Here is a 17083-nt window from a genome sequence, read left to right as displayed (position 1 = left end):
TATTAATTAGTTCATGACTAGATTTATAAATTCTACTTAAATTTATTAGTATTACCATAAAGTAGGTATTGATGTCTGTAAAAGTTATAACTATATATCAATATTATTGATGTCATGTACACTATTACTCCTACTATACTAGAAAAAACCAAACTTGACGTCCAACCGATCGACCTAATTGTTTTTTCTACTAAATATTCATTCTGTTTCCTATCTCTCTCCCTCCATTTATGCTGACTTGAAAACAGTTGGTTTGCATGATTCCTTCTGCAGTTGCAAAAAGTGTTGGTTCACTAATAACATGTTTCATAGCAAAAATCTTGAAATTTTCTCTTCTTAATTAGTTCTTACTAACTAGGAGTATTTTTTCTTGTTTCTTGATAGAACGTCTCTGTGAGAGGAGACCGAGAAAAGAAATTAAAGCCCGATTTCGGATGGGCGTAAGAGCTGCAGGGAAGAGAAATGACATGGTCTAATAGTGATGAAGAAAACAACATAGCCACTTCAACAACTCATCAATTTCGGACACTAATCTGCCCTTCATGCGGCCATACCATTAAACTACAAGACTATAAGGTTTTTTGTTATTTTCTTCTACTATGTATACCAATTCTTCAATTGCTAGATAACTACATTGGATTTATTTATATATTTTAGAGTAGTGGGATTCAAGATTTGCCTGGGCTGCCAGCTGGGGTGAAGTTTGATCCATCTGATCAAGAAATTCTACAACATTTGGAGGGAAAAGTGATGTCTGATACGAGGAAGATGCACCCATTAATCGATGAATTTATTCCAACTATCCTTGGTGAAAATGGGATTTGTTATACTCATCCAGAGAAGCTACCAGGTATAGTACTATTTATATTATTGAAACCTTTATTGAATTGAATCAATTAATCCTATTTTGTTGTCACATCCTCTATATTCACACCACAGCGAAACAAATAAATCCATTTCTATCATTTACGTTTCTTTTCAAACATGTTTTCATTTCTTTAATACATGTTTATTTTTTTATAAAAATATAAAATTTTTACACGGTACACATGACGCAAGTCGATAAATTAGGGTTGATCTATGCAAGACACTTACTCGAATTTGCTATTTTAAATGACTTTTGAAACACTACAATTACTCAAATTTTCAAGTCACAAAATTTATAACATGTCATTGATCAGTAATCGATGTTTTAGCCAAACATGTGAAATAAACGCCGTTTGAAAATAAACACCAACATTGTAGTTGCAAAAGAAATTACTAAATGTGGCATTATAATTGCAAGATTTTTAAAAATTGTGTAAACGTTACCAATTTACACAATCCCGCTGTTATAAACGTGACATTTAGTAAGGACGAATTTTTTGTAGTGTATTATTTGGGCAACTCTTGATAATAAAAATGCAAACTAATTTTCTGTCTTCGGCGTTGATCGAAGGAGTAAGCAAAGACGGCCAAGTCCGCCACTTCTTCCACCGACCCTCAAAGGCGTACACAACCGGGACCCGGAAGCGGCGGAAGGTGCACAACGCCGACCCCGACTCATCCTTCGGAGGTGGCGAAACAAGGTGGCACAAGACCGGAAAAACCCGGGCCATCTCCGCGGCCGGAAACATCAAAGGCTACAAGAAGATCCTGGTTCTGTACACAAACTACGGGCGGCAGCGGAAGCCGGAGAAGACGAATTGGGTGATGCATCAGTACCACTTCGGTGAGAGCGAGGAGGAGCGAGATGGCGAGTTCGTCCTCTCTAAGGTATTTTATCAAACACAGCCCAGGCAATGCGGCTCCTCCGCCAAGGAAGACGCCGTCAAATCGGCCTCCGATTATTACATTTCATACCAAAATGTCAACAGAGACGGCTCAACTCCGGTGATTCCGAATTTGGTTGTGAATGGTGAGAGATCGACGTCGTTTATTCGGTTGCCTTCGGGTGGAAGCAAAGGGAACTGAAGTAAAGATAAAGGGGATTTGTGTTTTATTTCTTGATTAGGTTAATTAGGGTTTTATCACTTTTGGGGTAATAACTTAAGATTCATGCGATCAAAATGGCGTAAAGGTGATGTGTGGAGTTTTGAACTATAAATAGTTTTTGAGATTATTGATTTCATCATTTATTTTTATTAGTATAATGTTGCATGGATCGATTAGTATACGTATTAAGGTAGGAAAATGAGGTGTTGTATATTTCAGTGGGACAACATAAATAAACTTGTGACTGCTGCTGAATTATTTCGTGAATTCTACGTTTAATACCACTACAAAAATATGGTGTTCATCTAGGATCCTAAAACGGAGGGGGCGATATAAAATTTATCGAAAGCTAACGGAGGGGGAAGGGTGACGTCAGAAGCTATCAGAGGAGGCGACAATGAAAAATTCAAGTCCAGATCCATGGCAGCAGGTCGTCGTGGAGGGGCAGTCACCCCTTGGATCCACCACTGTTCACGGGTGCTTGGTAGTTGGTACAACGGGGTATACCGAGTGCTTGCTGAATGGCACTACTCAAAATTTCCGAGCACTTGCGCATGCTTGGATCACTGGTCAACGCTTTAATGCAAATGTTTTCGAGTACCACAAAGTGCTTTGAGTTCCCGAGCACGGAATTATATATGTTGACACTGAGGTGCCCAAGGTTTACGGTTCCGGCGATTAACCGTGAAACCGTATCCGGCGATTAACCGAACCTAAACCGTCGATTTTAGAACCGTGGTTCAGTTCAGGTTTAAAAAATTTCGAATCGAAACCGTGCCGGAACCATCGGTTCCGGGCATTTTCAAACCAGACCGCGAAAAACCAAGCTGGAACCGCAAAAAACTGCCGAAAACCGGCGGTTTTGGAACTGTAATGTAACCGCGAAACACCCTCGCATTTCGGTTACAGTTCGGCTATTTCTAAAACCAGAACCGGCGGTTCCGAACTGTAACCACCGGTTCCAGAACCGTGAGCACTAGGGCTGTCAAATCGGGTACCCGCGGATACCCGATCCGAAATTTTCGGGTACCCGGTCCCGAAATTCCCAAAATTCAATACCCGATACCCGATCCGAATTTGATTTCGGGTACCCAAATACCCGACTCGGGTATCCAGTCCCGAAAAATCGGGTATCCAGTCCCGATTGTGATTTTGATTTTTGATTTTTTTGATTTTTTAGAAAATTAACTACAATTTTTAGAGATTATTTAATACTACTGTTTAGTTCGAATTTAATACAAAGTTGAAGTAGTATTCAAGGGAAATAGCTACAAACTCTTAGAAATACAAAATTGTCGTAGTAGTTTCAATTTAAGAGAAAATAACTACAAATTTTTAGAAATACAAAATTCGTGTTATAGATCGAATTTTAGAGAAAATAATTACAAACTTTGAGAAATACCAAATTCATAAGTTAAAATTACATTAAGAAAATAAATTACATATTAACATCTTTCATCCATCCACATGTAAGAAATTAAATTACATATTAACATCTTTCATTCATCCACATGTAATTAAGAAATTAAATTATATTTTCATTTTTCATCCCTCCAAAATAAGAAATTAAATAAAATTACATCTTTCATTCATCCACAATAAGAAATTAAATTACATATTAACATCTTTCATCCATCCACATATAATTAAAAAATTAAATTACATTTAATTATAATAAAAAATATAATTTATTAATTTTAAAAACAAATCGGATATTCGGGTATACCCGATCGGGTATAGGGTAACCTGATACCCGATCATCCAAAATTCTCACTACCCGATCCCGATCCGATACCCGAAAAATCGGGTTTTGGGTATCCAATTATCCGACTTTTTCGGGTTTGGATATCGGGTATCCCAATACCCGATATTCATTTTGACAGGCCTAGTAAGCACCATACACATATTCATTCTACAATTTATGCTCGAATTTGTAAGCACCTATTATGACCTATGTGTTTTCGGAAATTCGAGGTGCTTGGAGTTATGGAATATTTTCAAGCACATTTGGTTGCTCGAAAAGTTTCTCATAGACTATATTACGTCTTTTATAAAAAAAAAAAGTCGACCATATTATGTTCTGAGCTCTGCTTGACGTTCTTATACTCCCTTCGTTTCGCCATAGTTGAAGCGAAACTTTTCGGCACGGAGTTTTAGAAATGAATATTGAGTGTATTAAATAAATAGATAAAAAAGTATGAGAGAGGAAAAGGTAGAGAGAATAAAGTAAGAGAGAGTAAAATAAGAAAGAGAAAAAATTACCATATATAGAAATGACTCAACTATGAAAAAACTTCTCGAAAGAGAAAAATGACTCATCTTTACTTATTATTTCAATTTATTACTCAGTAAAGTAGAGGACATTAAATTAACTAAAATTAGGTATTTTACAAGAATTTACAATGAAACCAAAAAAATATACTTTACCGCGATCAAGCCATGTAATAAAAAATCTCTCAAATATAAAAATTAGCACCATATTTTTTTTTCTATGTTACCCCTGAATTAATTATCAAGGACACAGTAGTACTCCCTCCGTCCCAAGGAAGATAACCCTTTCCTTGGGCGGCACGGGATTTTATGCAGTTATTTTTTGTGTGTTAAGAGGAGAGAGTAAAGTAAGAAAGAGGGAATAAAATAGAGATAAAAGTGTTTCCATTTTAAGTAATGAGTTATCTTGATTGGGACAAACCAAAAAGGAAAGTAGGTCATATTCAATGGACGAAGGAAGTAGTAAATACTCCATCTTTTGCTAGCAGGAATAATAAAATTGGCCAAACTTGGATTTCTTTAAAGGGCGTATTAGGAAATTCAACGGGATTCGCTCTGGTAATCTCTTCTCCGCCTAAATCCCAAAAACCCTACATTTCTCGTCGGCTTTTTCGATCGTCAGAAATTGTCAATACAACATGTCCGCCGTTGCCGCCGCCAGAACAGTCCTCCATTCCGCCGCCACATCAACTCGCATTGCCTCGGCGAGACAATCCGCCTCCATTTTCAGGTTAGTTTCTACTCATAGCTTACCTCCTTTAATAATCGCACTTTCATCACTAGGTCTCAGAAATTGACACCTAAATTATTGCAATTAGATCTCCTGCAGAAACTAGCAGCTTCACCGGAGCTTCAATTTCTCCGCACCTCGGTCAATTCGGGAATTTAGATGGAAGAAACTTCTCAACTAAGACGAGGAAATTTCGATTTCAGCGCAGAATCGATATGAAACGAAGCACTTCGGCTACAGGAATTGTGGAAAGGATAGAGTACGATCCTAATCGAACTTCTCGGATCGCTCTAGTACGATGGGAAGGCGGAGCTCTCCAAGGAAAATCCAAGGCGGCGGAGGATATCACGCTGCCGGCGAAGAGTCTCGAATCCACTGTCGCCCCAGCCAGCGGCGCGTTCAACTTCTCCTCCCTGCCGGGGTTGCTGGATGACAGAATCTCAGCTTACTCTTCTAAAGGAGGAAATAAGCAAACTGCAAAGTTTACATATGTAACGGTTAGAGTACCTTCGTCGAAGAGCTGCTTTAGTGAAGGTTCGAGAAGCAGAATTACTAACGGGAAGGATGTTATCGTCTCTGCTTTCTCTACAAAGGCCAAGGGAGAAAATGCGGGTATATCTGATGGTTTCCCAAGGATAGCGGTGGCTGGGTCGAGGCCGGCTTACTTCGTTTTGGGAGAGAAAGAGGAAGTAGGGGGGAAGGATACGTTCACTCTTGGAGAGGTACACAACTGGAAGAAGGATAGCGCCCGATGGATGCATAGGATCAAGCGTAAAGGGGCAGTTTCGTGGTCTAGTTTGATGGGGCAAGAGAAATTAGGGCTTAAGGGATTGAAGCCGAGGAATGGTGGCAAGGCAAAGACTGGGAAGCTCGGTGATGATCGTGTTCCTGTCACTTATATCATAGCCAGTCATCAATTGGGAGAGGGCAACTTGGTGATGAATTGGTCCGGAGCTTCTAGTAGCAGCTCGTCTCAATATGGTAATAGATCATACTAACTTTGATTGCAAATTGAGAGCTGAGTAGAAGAAATAACAAATGCCAATTTTGCTTGTGCTTTGGTTAAGCTTTCTAGTTGAACCTATCTTTATATGAGGGTAATATACAATGTTTTAGCACTTCCTTATTGCCTTGTGTTGCCATTTCTCTGTTGCCACTGGGGAACAATCGTGGAGCGAAAGCAAAGATTGTGTTGGCCGCTTCATCGTTCTCTGTTTCTTCTCGTGGTAACTGTATTTTTTTCTTGAGTTCCCTTTCATGGCGTGGATGGTTTGGCATTCTGACCAAATGCTATGGAGTAGGGGGATTACTGATATGCTTGATCTAGTATGGATGATGGGTTAATTCAACTGGAATGAGTGGTTATATAAACGCTTTGCAGTCTTGCAACTGTTGAGGTGAATGTGATTTATGGTGTTTCTTTTTTATGTTCTCTGAGTTATGGTTCTTGAATCATCTATGGAAGTGTTGGTGCATTAGTTTTTAGAGTCTAAAACTAGTGCTTAATCTTGTAGAATGTGGCTTTCATTGATTTTTGGTTTATTTTAGTGTCTAATCATGTTTATGAAACTCGATTCAACTTTAAAAATCACATTTTGTTAACTTGGTCTTCGATGGATCATCCTGGCACGTTGTGTACATCAATTTGTTATGATGGACTGATGGTGTATGATGACTGTGGATCATCCTGGCACGTTGTGTACATCAATTGATTGTCAAATGCCAAGATTTTAGCAGATTTTCTGTGTGAACAAAGATTCTAGTTTTGCAACTTTTTACAAAGGTTACAGAGTTCTTTATCATATGTGGTGGATTTATGGGGGAGAGGGTGGTCGTCGTTCCACCCATTCAGGGAGCTTAATTATCCCTTATTATGAGCCGGAGCCGGAAAATACTATGCCCTCTCTTCCTCTTGTCCAGATATATTGTTGTTCAATACATGTCGTCTAGTAGAAAAAGTTAGCACAAATCTCCAGTTATATTACGAATCAAAGCTTTGTATTAGTTCTTAGATAATTTGGCAAATGTTATTTGTCCGCACAACAGAGATTAAAAAAAAAAGATGTACTCTTATAAACATGTTATGAAGCCACTGAACGAGTGTTTTTTTTAACGCTCAACTCTTAGATTACTCCTCCAATTTGAACTCCGGGATCCACCATTGGTTATATGAGTATGAGCAAACAAATTTGTATAAACATATGTATGTATCAAAAACACATTCCATATACAAATATGTGGACGAAATAAACTTACAAACAAGTATTACCTCCGTCCCTCAAATATGTAGTAATAAAAATAGAGTGAATTATATTGTTGATCTATGAACCTCACTTATAATATCATTTGTGGCTCTTATTCTTTAAAAATATTGTTACACATCTGGAGTATTTTTTTGAGATGAAAATGCCTTTACTCTTTAAAAGCTATTTTTATCAAATTGTCATCTCCTCTTTCATCACTTGGATTAAATAATCTTAAAATAAACAATTATATGTATATTATTAAGTTGTTAATTTGGATGAATATAGTATTATATAGTATTAATTTGAAAAATAAAAAAAAGATAGCTAAGAGGTATAAATATAATGCTATTAAACAAAAATAGCTCTTAAATAATGAAGGAAATTTAATTCGAAATAATCTGAAAAGTGCAAAATTTATTTAATAAGTGATGGGACTACATTTAAATGTAGAAATGTGTTGTACTCCCCTCCGTCCCCAATTAAAAGTCACACTTTTCCATTTTGGCCCGTCCCCAATTAAGAGTCACACTTCATTTTTACCATAAATAATAGGTAGGTCTCACATTCCACTAACGCAATTCACTCACATTTTATTATGAAACCAATATAAAAAAATGAGTCTCACATTCCCCTAACTTTTTCAACCAACTTTTCTTTATATTTTTTAAAACTCGTGTCCGGTCAAAGTGTGACTCTTAATCGGGGACGGAGGGAGTAATCTATCCTAATCTAAAGGGACAGTTTGGTGAAAAGACATTTTTGTCCTTTTTGGCGGAAAAATGTAAAGCTATTTCTGTTACCCTTTTTTGTCATTATGAGAAATAGCAACTATTGGACAGAAAAAAGGTCACCAAAAATTGGTCCAATGAAAAGCAAGCTTCTGAAGGAAGCTTAAACAACTATTTATTCACAAACAACAGTGAATCTGTATTATTGTGAGACTAATTTTCTTCGTTTCTTACTGCATGCTGCTTGGACCGGCAATGGGGGACAGCTCCGGCAAAAGCAGAAGCGGCTGGCATAGAATGGAGGCAGCAGCGGGTGAGGAGGCGAGAGAGATGCCGGAGATGAAGAGTGTGGCGGCGACGCTGCTGTGAATAGAGGCAACGGCGGCGGGACGGTGGCAAGGCGACGGGTTTTCGAGGAAGTGACAGCGTTGCTTAGATGCTAGGCGACGTGGATGTGCAGTTGGAGTTTGAGGATGGTGGGTCAGCGAGATGGGTGACGCTGTCGTGAAGGAAGAAGGTGAATCAAGCGTTGCAATGAGGCAGGACAGAAGGAGATCCGGTTGCTCGGCGAGGGCAGTGGAGCAGCGAAGCATGAGGGCGGCGATGTGATGCGATGCAGGTGGACGACAACATTGGTAGAGAAAATGCAGAGAAAGAGGCGCAGATTTTGTTTGTTAGGGTTAGAGGAAATATTATTATTGGGCATTATAGAATGGTTTGGGCTATTTGTTGGGGTGTAATACACTACATTTTAATTTGCTATTTGAATTTGTTGGCATTTGTGTAATAGTAGTAGTAGTTTATATTTTATTAATTTTAGAATATTGAAATTTTTTATGGTTTATTTTTTAACACAAGAAGCAATATATATAGTCCAACAATAAAAAAGTTGGTGGCTTTCTGCACCATTTTTTCACCTCCTTTTTCCTTACTTTACTTTCATTTTCTTCACGAATTTGAAAATATATGATATTTCAACTTACCTACTCCAGAAAAGAAAAGGAGTCAGCGGTTTCTTTCTTTTATATTAATCTAAAGGGAAATTATTTGTCAATCAAACACTATATTTGCATTCATTTTAGATTTATGCGATCTAAGAGCTGAAATTAGTTTTCATATTCTTACAATATGAAAAGGTTCTCATTTGTCATATGTTGAATTTAAATTTGCCAAAGTGGAATATATTGATTGGGTAAATTTTTATCTTATTATTCTTTTAATATTTTTATTGTAAATTTAGATTTGTCATATGTTGAAAAGGTTTCTTCTCTTTGTTAAGTTATTTATGAACAATGTCAAGTAGAGTGACTTCTCATGAGAATTGACAAGTATCAATGTTAATTTTAATAATCGTAAATTTTCTAATTATATTGTGAACGATGTTCTCATTTTGTGTGTTAATTTCTTAAAAGGTTACGAAACCAAAGTGTTTGTATAACATGTGATACTACTAAACAATTTTACTTATAAAAATGAATACTCCACTGAAGTACAAAATCTATGAATTTCGGTTTTATTTGTACTTTGGATGTTCAAATAGTTTTGAGTTTTTATCTTTCTTTTGCTCTCTTTTCATTATTCATTACCTTGATTGACAAACTTCTACCTAAAATAGAGATAAGTATTTTATTAAAAATAAATGAATTAATATATTTTAATACAAAATTTTGTTCGATACTCATTATGATACAAATATGGTAGTTTAGCAACCCATGAGATGAAAATTACTTATTTAATTTATTTATATATTTCGCGATTAAACTTTAGTCATCTAATTATAATATTAAAAAAATGTATTCTATGTTTATGTATAAAATTATACTATAAAATAAACTTTTTTGAACACACATGCACATTTATAATTGCACATAGTTTATCTCAAAGATGATTTTTGATCGATAAAAAGTATTTGGATATCTCAACTATCAAATATGCATTTGGCCTTTGGCCATGCATCCTTAGTTGTGTTAACTGTAACAAATAAATTCAATTTGATCCATAAACTTTGTATTCCCTAATCCCTACCATTAGCGTAATCTACATGCTCACAATCTTCATCCTTCTATTTCTCTTTAAACCATGAAATAGTGGCTTCTCAAATAAGATAAAACACCAATACATACATACACCTTTAATTGAATCTGCATTTTTATTGATTGATTTACTGAGAATTTTATTTTTGATTGCAGCATAGCAGGAATCTTGAAACCGAGCTGCAAAAATGAGAGAACAATTTGGCCCACCAGAAAGGGCCGCTGTGAGACCAACTTCGCCCTTGACGTTGTCTCGATAACAGAGAGAAGAGCGGGGCAGTGGGTGACGAAGCGGCAAGGCTGGGGGGGGCAGTGGCGGCAAGGCGGCGAATGCTACGAGAAAGTGACGGATCTGGGGCGAGAGAGATAGGGGGAAGGTGTGAAGACGAAAAAGAAGAGGAAGAAGAGAGAGAAGTACAACAACGGTGAAGGCAGAGCAGCGCCGCAAGGGAGGAAGGCGCGACGGCGCGGCGGGTGAGGCGGCGCGACAGGTGGGACGAGCGGCGAGGCTGTGTGGAAGGAGAGCCAGCGAGGAAGAAGGATGGTGCTCTGGCAGAGGAGATGATTTCTACCGCCGATTAAGGATGAAGAGGGAGGGAGAGAAACTTGAGGGAGATGGAGGCACCACATGTTGCATTAGGGTTTTAGGATATTATAATTTATTGTGTATTGTTTGGAATTTTTGTTTAATATTTAGTGGGCTTTTAGTGTGTTGGATTTTGGAGTATAATTTAGATTTCAAATAGTAGTATTATAAAACTATGTAATCAATTTATAGTAGTACATCTTTCTATTAAATACAATTTTTAATTTGAATTTTTAATTTATTGGACTTTGTATATTATATATATATATATATATATATATATTTAATTATTTTTTTCTATAAGTAATTAATTCTATATATATAGTTAGAATTGAGTTGACTTTGATTTACTATGTGTTAATGTCTTAATGTTATGTGTTAATGTCTTAATGTTAGATCGTACACTTGGTGTTACTTCTATTTCTCTTGAATTGTTTTTTATTTACTCATATTTCTATTCTTTTTACTTCTGAAAATTTTGAAATATATTTATATTGAATCCAAATGTGGCTAAACCAAGTAATTATGAAACACCAATTTATAATGATACAAAGTGAAACTAAATTAATATCATTATCAAACAAAGAATAATATTGCATAACTTTAATTGTTGTTGTGTATAGTAATATACAATTGTATATATAATATACTCCCTCCGTCCTAATAATTCGTCACCATTTGACCCGACACGTGTTTTAAGAAATGTAATAGAAAGTAGGTTGAAAAAGTTGGTGGCATATAGTTTTATAATAAAATGTGAGTATGAATGAGTTAGTGGAATGTATGGTCCACTATAAAAAATGGTAAAAGTGAAATGTGATAAATTTTTAGGGATGGACGAAAAAGGAAATAGGTGACAAATTTTCAGGGACGGAGGGAGTATTAGTTTATTTAAATATGTTGAAATTACTTATAAATATATATTTATATTCAATATATATAATTTATAAATATATTTATATTTAAATTACTAGAAGTACACATAGTTATAATTGAGTTGATTTTTTTAATCGAAACTGGTGAACTATTTGATCCTTCAAATAGTTTGCTTTTTTTTTTATTCTTTTGTAAATAGTAGTATTAAATTTTTCTTTATTTGTATGTCTTATTCTATTTCATTCACACATCACCTCTTTTGTTATTTATTTTATTTTATACTACAATCATATCAAATATTAAAATAATATACAATCACCTGCTAAAATATGAAATGTTTCATTGAGTGTGGGTTGAGAGATTTACAATTGTACAAATATTTTTTTATTGTTGTTTATAATATTATAAATACTTATTTTAATTAGTTCTTATTTTTAAATATATTTTTATACTTATTTACTTTATTTTTTTTTATTTTAAGTTGATATATCTTCATTATTTAAAAATATTTAAAAAAAATTTGCCAAATAAAAGACATAAACAAAGTTTTTATTTGAAGGGCATATAGGGAAAATTGAGATGATTTGGTGTGGAGCGAACAAATTTGGGGATTTTGCCACGCCTAAAACCCAAGCCAAAGCCCTACCCCTCTCTCTCTGGATTCAATCTGATCTCCTTCTCTCTATAGTCACCATGGCCGCCTTCGCCGCCAGATCAGCTTTTCGCTCCGCCGCGCGTAGCGCCACTGCGAGAATATCCGCCGGCGTCAAGCCTAGGTCAGCTCCATCTCCATTTCGCGCCTCATCTCAAACTCCGCTCTCCGCTCGCATTTTCAGGTTCCACTACTTGGGGCTTTTTTCTCCTCTCAACGATTCCCTTTTCAATTCTTATTTTGTCAATTGCTGATCAATTTTTGTTCAAATTTAGGTCTCCCGTGGAGATGAGCTGTGTTAGCGTAATGTCTATGTTGCCGTACCATACTGCAACCGCCTCCGCCGTGCTCACTTCTATGCTATCTGTGGCGCCTCGCGGTCACGGTTGGAGCATTGAAGGTGAGTTCTACGCTTTGATTCTCTTAATTATACCCAAGTTGTGAATATGAAGTAATGGCATCTTTGTAGTATGATTTTCTGTGAGTAAATGATTTTAGGAAAATATCGAAAATATGACATTTTAACTTGATCTTGAATGAAAATAAAATCATTTTATAGTCATGTCAATAGGCACATGAGCTTCTTATTGCTCTTTTCTGAATTAGTAATTCCTAAATGATTTTAATATGAATAGGATACATGTAGCATTTCACTTTTGTCGGCTAACCGTTAATCTAGATAATTTATCCTTTCCGAGATCTTGATTCTATGGATAGATTATCATGCATCTAATTATTTTGAGAAACTTGTTGTTAATGTTAAGTCTTTTACAATAATCCTAATACATTGTGTTCATCAGATACCAACGATGATGTATGATGACTGTTGGATTGTTCGAGGGAAGTTTTATTTTCATGAGCAATAGGAGATTGTCTGATAGGTAGACTCATGCACAAAGTTTTTTTTATAATTCTTGTGGTCTTCTTTGGCATACAATAAGTTTATCAAATGTTAAAAAGTGAACTTTTTTAGTTAATTTCGTTGCTGAACAAAGATTATTCAAGCATGCAACTTTCCTTTAACAAGTAATTAAATTTTAACACCTCAAGAAGTTTGTGTGAGGGTTATTTGTAGTGAATAGTGAATACTTATAATAAGGTAAATCAGCTAGTATGGTCATTCCTAGATTGTTCATGTAAAATACTTATGGTCTTCTATTCTTGTATTGCTTTGAGACTGGCCTTATGATGATAAATGAACAGAAAAGAAATAATGCTAGATAACCTTTTGACTCGGCCTTCCATTCTCTTTCCGTTCAGGGTTATGATTACTGCTCATTGGCTGATTTGAGGCTTGAAGGTTTTCTGATTCTCTCGTTTTTGTTTAAGCTGATTATGTATGAGCCTTTGATGATAACTGGCACTTTAAACCCCAGTCTTAATCCCTGCACTGTTTTTTTCCTCGATTTGTAGCAGCAAATGGCTGAACTAATTTTTATTTATTTCCAGAGCCTTAAGAAATATTTCTTGTTGCCTGTGTTGTAGATGGATGATTGTTAGAATGTGTTGAGAAGCGCTGCCTTTCGTGATTGGTGTGAATGGACATGTAATACTACTACGAGATCATTCAGCTTCATCGTTAAAAGTTATTCTTTTATAACCCTTGTAGTTGACTTTCCCAGTAGAGCCAGAAATGACTTGCAGCAGGAAATTTCTGGGTGATTCATGACTACTTTTCAGTAACCTTTAAATTGTCAGAAAATACATTTAATTGGGTTATTTTTCACTATTTCTTTGGGAAAAAGTAGTCTTGTGTGGTTAAAAATTGTCTCTTGAGCATAAGTTGATATTTAGAAGTATTACTCAAATGTTTCGATATATTATCTCACAAAAGAAATTGCTTTTTTTGTAGACTGAGGTCTGAAACAAGTTAGAACTGCAATAATACCATATACTTTACCTGTTTGGAGTGTTTTATAGATCCACATTTGCTTAGTTTTTAAAATAGCAAAATCAGCAAAATGCCTCGAGCATGAGTTAAGGGATTTGTGTGGTATAGAGCAAAAATTTCATTTAAAATTTTAATAATAACCTATTCACTTGTCTATCAGAATAAACGTAATTATTGTTTTCAAATGCTGTAATGACAAGGTATCGAATTTTTATCAGCGGCAATAGTCATCTCAAGATAAGATATTCAATCCAATATTAAACAAAGCTAAGATGTGATATGCTAATATCAATTTATATGCTTATGTTCTCACAAATAATCTTTTGGTGCAGAACAACTTTATTCCGTTTCTTCATATTTAAATTCATCTCAATGTGTTGAAGGTGCATGTTATTATTTTACATACAACACTTATAAAAATAGTACAAGAGTAATACTTTTCCCACATTTGAGAACAAGGGATCATATATTATGGCATAAACAAGGGACCATACTGTTTACACACCGAAAAATTAATGCCACAAGTCCACAACTAAATCAGACTATAGCAAGAAAAGACCTATGGCATAATCAGTGGCAAAAAAGGACAAAATAACCAGGAAAACTTGTATACCAAGACCCAATAATGAAAGTGAATTGCAGTCCAATATCCACAAGATGGAATTCAAACTTTTCAAGATTCTTCGACATTGACCAATTCGTACTCCACAAGGGAGAGATTATTTTCCTCTTTGACCACAAATTCAGCCGGCTCGGTGACCTCAACACGGCCCCACTTATCGACAGCAAGCCTCATCGAACCCTTAAACATGTCAATCTTTGCATTGCGAAGTATCACCGTATTACCAGGCTTCATCATCTCAACTGCATCATGATTACAACATTTTAAATCAACAAATACTATGGCAAGTTAACACAGAAATTATTTTCTGACATGATATATATTGGTCCAGTAACAACTTATCTTAAGCAATGTATTCCAATCACATTAAAAGAAAATGACTACTCATCTTAAAACATTAAGAATAAAAGGCAAGACATTCGTTTAATCCAACCCAAGATTGAGAACCAAAGCTGTTTTTCAGGTTCCTTGCATGATGTCATAAACAAAATGCAAACTTTCCCAGACATGCCAGACAGGCTTGTATCTGTAACACTAAATGGCAGACTTCCCCTGATATCACTAATCCTGATTTATGGAAAAGGGTCTTCATATATATGGTAAACATAAAGCAGGTATTGCTTGGATCCTAAGAGATTCCAGTTCAACTTGAATTCATGTGCAACTTTACACATTCACAATACATAATTCCAAATATCCTATGTCTAACCTAGTCCTAGCTCCAATTCATAAACTCGGGCTATTAGCACTACATACCAGAATAAGCAAAGGTGAGTGAGTAGCTGGCCAAGACAGGCATCTCAATGAGAGAAGCTCATCTTGCTCCAGTTTATTGGTTACTTATTTACAATCCGTCCAATCTATTACACTAGTTAACTCTTCAATTCTTTTCATATACTCTTCTCCAATAATTACTTCAAACAACAAGTTTTCCATAAATACTGCTACATGGTTGTAGAGAGAGTGACTTAGTCACTAGAATGTATATAAACATACCAAAATAAAATGAGACGCAAAAGTCCTAGGAACTCTTGATGAAACACAAACTGCATTTTAAAATAAACAAAAAACAAGACCCAAAAATAGAACAGTGAGTATCAGACCCAAAGTTTACCATCAGAGAAAAGTAAGCGTCTCAACCAAGTTTTTCCATTTCATATAAATCTCAAATATTGATTTCACATATTCTCCCGAAGATAACACATGAAAATGGACAAATATTTTCGATTAGCACACCAAAAACGTCTAACACAGAACAGAGGATAGGCAGTTAACTGATCAAGCCCGAGTATGATCATGATTTCATTCCATTTCTATATACCTACCAGTAAACATAACAAATGATAAAACCCCAACAAGTAAATATTGCCAACCAGCTGAAAAAACACAAACAAGGCTTCATTCAGTGACGCCATACAATTCAAAGCATACACCAATTTCACAAAAAGCCTAAAACAAACATCATAAACATTTACTCATCAATTCAAAGCACAAGCTAGGGCATTATCGCAAACAAGACCTTGATCGTTACGAGCCGTAAAGAGAATTGTGCCCGTCTCATCTCCGATTAGGCATTCAGCAATCCTCGTATTCTGATTCTGCGCCCCACGGAAAGTCGGATTCCGAGGCTTCTTGCTCAGAACAGTGGTCGATTCCAGCACTTTCACGACGAGTGTGTGTCCGGTCGTCCCCGGCGTCAGAGAATCAACCTTCACGAACACCGGCTTGCGCAGCCCCGGCTTGGTTCCAGCCGAACCACCGCCTTGCTGCTGAGCTTCCGACGACGGCGCTTTGGCTGCCATGGAGACTTAGATTTTGAGTGTGTGTTGGAGTGTGAATTGGGGTTTTAGTTTCGATTTGGGTGTAAATCAAACCCTAACCCTAATTCTCGCGATTATAAAAACGGAGAATGAAAACTGACAAAAATGAAAATGTTTAAATGAGGTCTTTTGAGTGGAGGAGACGATATAAGAGAATCTTTCAAACGACGCCGTTAAGGCGATGCTTGCGCTTTTTCATTTTGGGCCGGGTCCACATTAATAAATAAATTATTGGGCCCAACTTAAGCCCAATAAGAATATCCGATGTAACAAATCTAAACACTTCCACTTCAACGCACTGATAAAGTAAAACTATCAACTTTACGTAGTGCATTACTCCCCAATGCTCCGGATGTCCCATTTCCCCAATGCTACGGATGTCCCATTGCCTTTTTCGACGGACTTCCCAAAAATACCTCATGTTATGTTATAAAAAAATTTCACTGTACTGCCACGTCATAAGGACTTTCCACTGCACAATGGTGGACATCCCAAGGACTTCCCGCGATAAAAAAAAAATTCACAAATATGCAATTTACGTTACGGAATTAAATTTTCGACACGAATACGGACGGAAAAAAATGCAACAACTTCATTAAAAAAAATACATAATTATATAAAAAATAAAAATTACATAGTCATAAAACAAAAAAA

The 17083-nt window shown here is 36.0% G+C and overlaps 4 protein-coding genes across 8 annotated transcripts; 3 read left to right on the top strand and 1 right to left on the bottom strand.

Annotated features, from left to right (window-relative positions):
- The first annotated feature begins 116 nt into the window (after positions 1 to 116).
- On the top strand, positions 117 to 2126 carry LOC125194032 (NAC domain-containing protein 73-like). Its single transcript, XM_048092031.2, has 4 exons — positions 117 to 284; positions 385 to 576; positions 658 to 850; positions 1439 to 2126. The coding sequence occupies exons 2-4, from the start codon at positions 463 to 465 to the stop codon at positions 1951 to 1953; spliced, it is 822 nt and encodes a 273-aa protein (XP_047947988.1). The 5' UTR covers positions 117 to 284; positions 385 to 462; the 3' UTR covers positions 1954 to 2126.
- Positions 2127 to 4772: 2646 nt separating this feature from the next.
- Positions 4773 to 6460, top strand: LOC125194031 (large ribosomal subunit protein uL2mz, N-terminal part-like). Its single transcript, XM_048092030.2, has 2 exons — positions 4773 to 4975; positions 5064 to 6460. Exons 1-2 carry the CDS (start codon positions 4884 to 4886, stop codon positions 5971 to 5973), a joined length of 1002 nt encoding a protein of 333 aa, XP_047947987.2. The 5' UTR covers positions 4773 to 4883; the 3' UTR covers positions 5974 to 6460.
- A 5590-nt stretch (positions 6461 to 12050) lies between these two features.
- Positions 12051 to 13822, top strand: LOC125194033 (protein NUCLEAR FUSION DEFECTIVE 6, mitochondrial-like). Of its 5 annotated transcripts, XM_089070242.1 has the most exons (5): positions 12051 to 12280; positions 12372 to 12496; positions 12897 to 12977; positions 13357 to 13396; positions 13582 to 13822. In XM_089070242.1, exons 1-3 carry the CDS (start codon positions 12138 to 12140, stop codon positions 12914 to 12916), a joined length of 288 nt encoding a protein of 95 aa, XP_088926368.1. In that variant the 5' UTR covers positions 12051 to 12137; the 3' UTR covers positions 12917 to 12977; positions 13357 to 13396; positions 13582 to 13822. The 5 variants fall into 5 exon arrangements, with proteins under 5 accessions (XP_088926368.1, XP_088926369.1, XP_047947990.1 ...); XM_089070243.1 differs by lacking the exon at positions 13357 to 13396; XM_048092033.2 differs by lacking the exon at positions 12897 to 12977 and having other exon boundaries at positions 12052 to 12280.
- Positions 13823 to 14434: 612 nt separating this feature from the next.
- On the bottom strand, positions 14435 to 16542 carry LOC125191687 (uncharacterized protein At4g28440-like). The gene is made up of 2 exons (XM_048089091.2): positions 16129 to 16542; positions 14435 to 14851 (listed from the first exon to the last, which is right to left on the bottom strand). Exons 1-2 carry the CDS (start codon positions 16409 to 16411, stop codon positions 14661 to 14663), a joined length of 474 nt encoding a protein of 157 aa, XP_047945048.1. The 5' UTR covers positions 16412 to 16542; the 3' UTR covers positions 14435 to 14660.
- Between the last annotated feature and the right edge of the window lie 541 nt (positions 16543 to 17083).

The sequence above is a fragment of the Salvia hispanica genome, chromosome 4 (assembly GCF_029641045.1).
Source record: "Salvia hispanica isolate PSC_SH4W2 chromosome 4, Shi_PSC_v1, whole genome shotgun sequence".
Taxonomy (NCBI): domain Eukaryota; kingdom Viridiplantae; phylum Streptophyta; class Magnoliopsida; order Lamiales; family Lamiaceae; genus Salvia; species Salvia hispanica.
Note: the sequence above shows the minus strand (reverse complement) of the source record. Positions and strands in the feature narration are given on the sequence as shown.

Bases quoted from the DNA above. Each gene is read 5' to 3' on its own strand.
- LOC125194032 (XM_048092031.2), top strand. From the start codon at position 463: ATGACATGGTCTAATAGTGATGAAGAAAACAACATAGCCACTTCAACA. The intron at 577-657 runs GTTTTTTGTTAT...TATATATTTTAG, and splicing joins TTAAACTACAAGACTATAAG to AGTAGTGGGATTCAAGATTT. The intron at 851-1,438 runs GTATAGTACTAT...CGTTGATCGAAG, and splicing joins TCATCCAGAGAAGCTACCAG to GAGTAAGCAAAGACGGCCAA.
- LOC125194031 (XM_048092030.2), top strand. From the start codon at position 4,884: ATGTCCGCCGTTGCCGCCGCCAGAACAGTCCTCCATTCCGCCGCCACA. The intron at 4,976-5,063 runs GTTAGTTTCTAC...TATTGCAATTAG, and splicing joins CAATCCGCCTCCATTTTCAG to ATCTCCTGCAGAAACTAGCA.
- LOC125194033 (XM_089070243.1), top strand. From the start codon at position 12,138: ATGGCCGCCTTCGCCGCCAGATCAGCTTTTCGCTCCGCCGCGCGTAGC. The intron at 12,281-12,371 runs GTTCCACTACTT...GTTCAAATTTAG, and splicing joins CTCTCCGCTCGCATTTTCAG to GTCTCCCGTGGAGATGAGCT. The intron at 12,497-12,896 runs GTGAGTTCTACG...TGTGTTCATCAG, and splicing joins TCACGGTTGGAGCATTGAAG to ATACCAACGATGATGTATGA.
- LOC125191687 (XM_048089091.2), bottom strand. From the start codon at position 16,411: ATGGCAGCCAAAGCGCCGTCGTCGGAAGCTCAGCAGCAAGGCGGTGGT. The intron at 14,852-16,128 runs GTCTTGTTTGCG...ATCATGATGCAG, and splicing joins TACGGCTCGTAACGATCAAG to TTGAGATGATGAAGCCTGGT.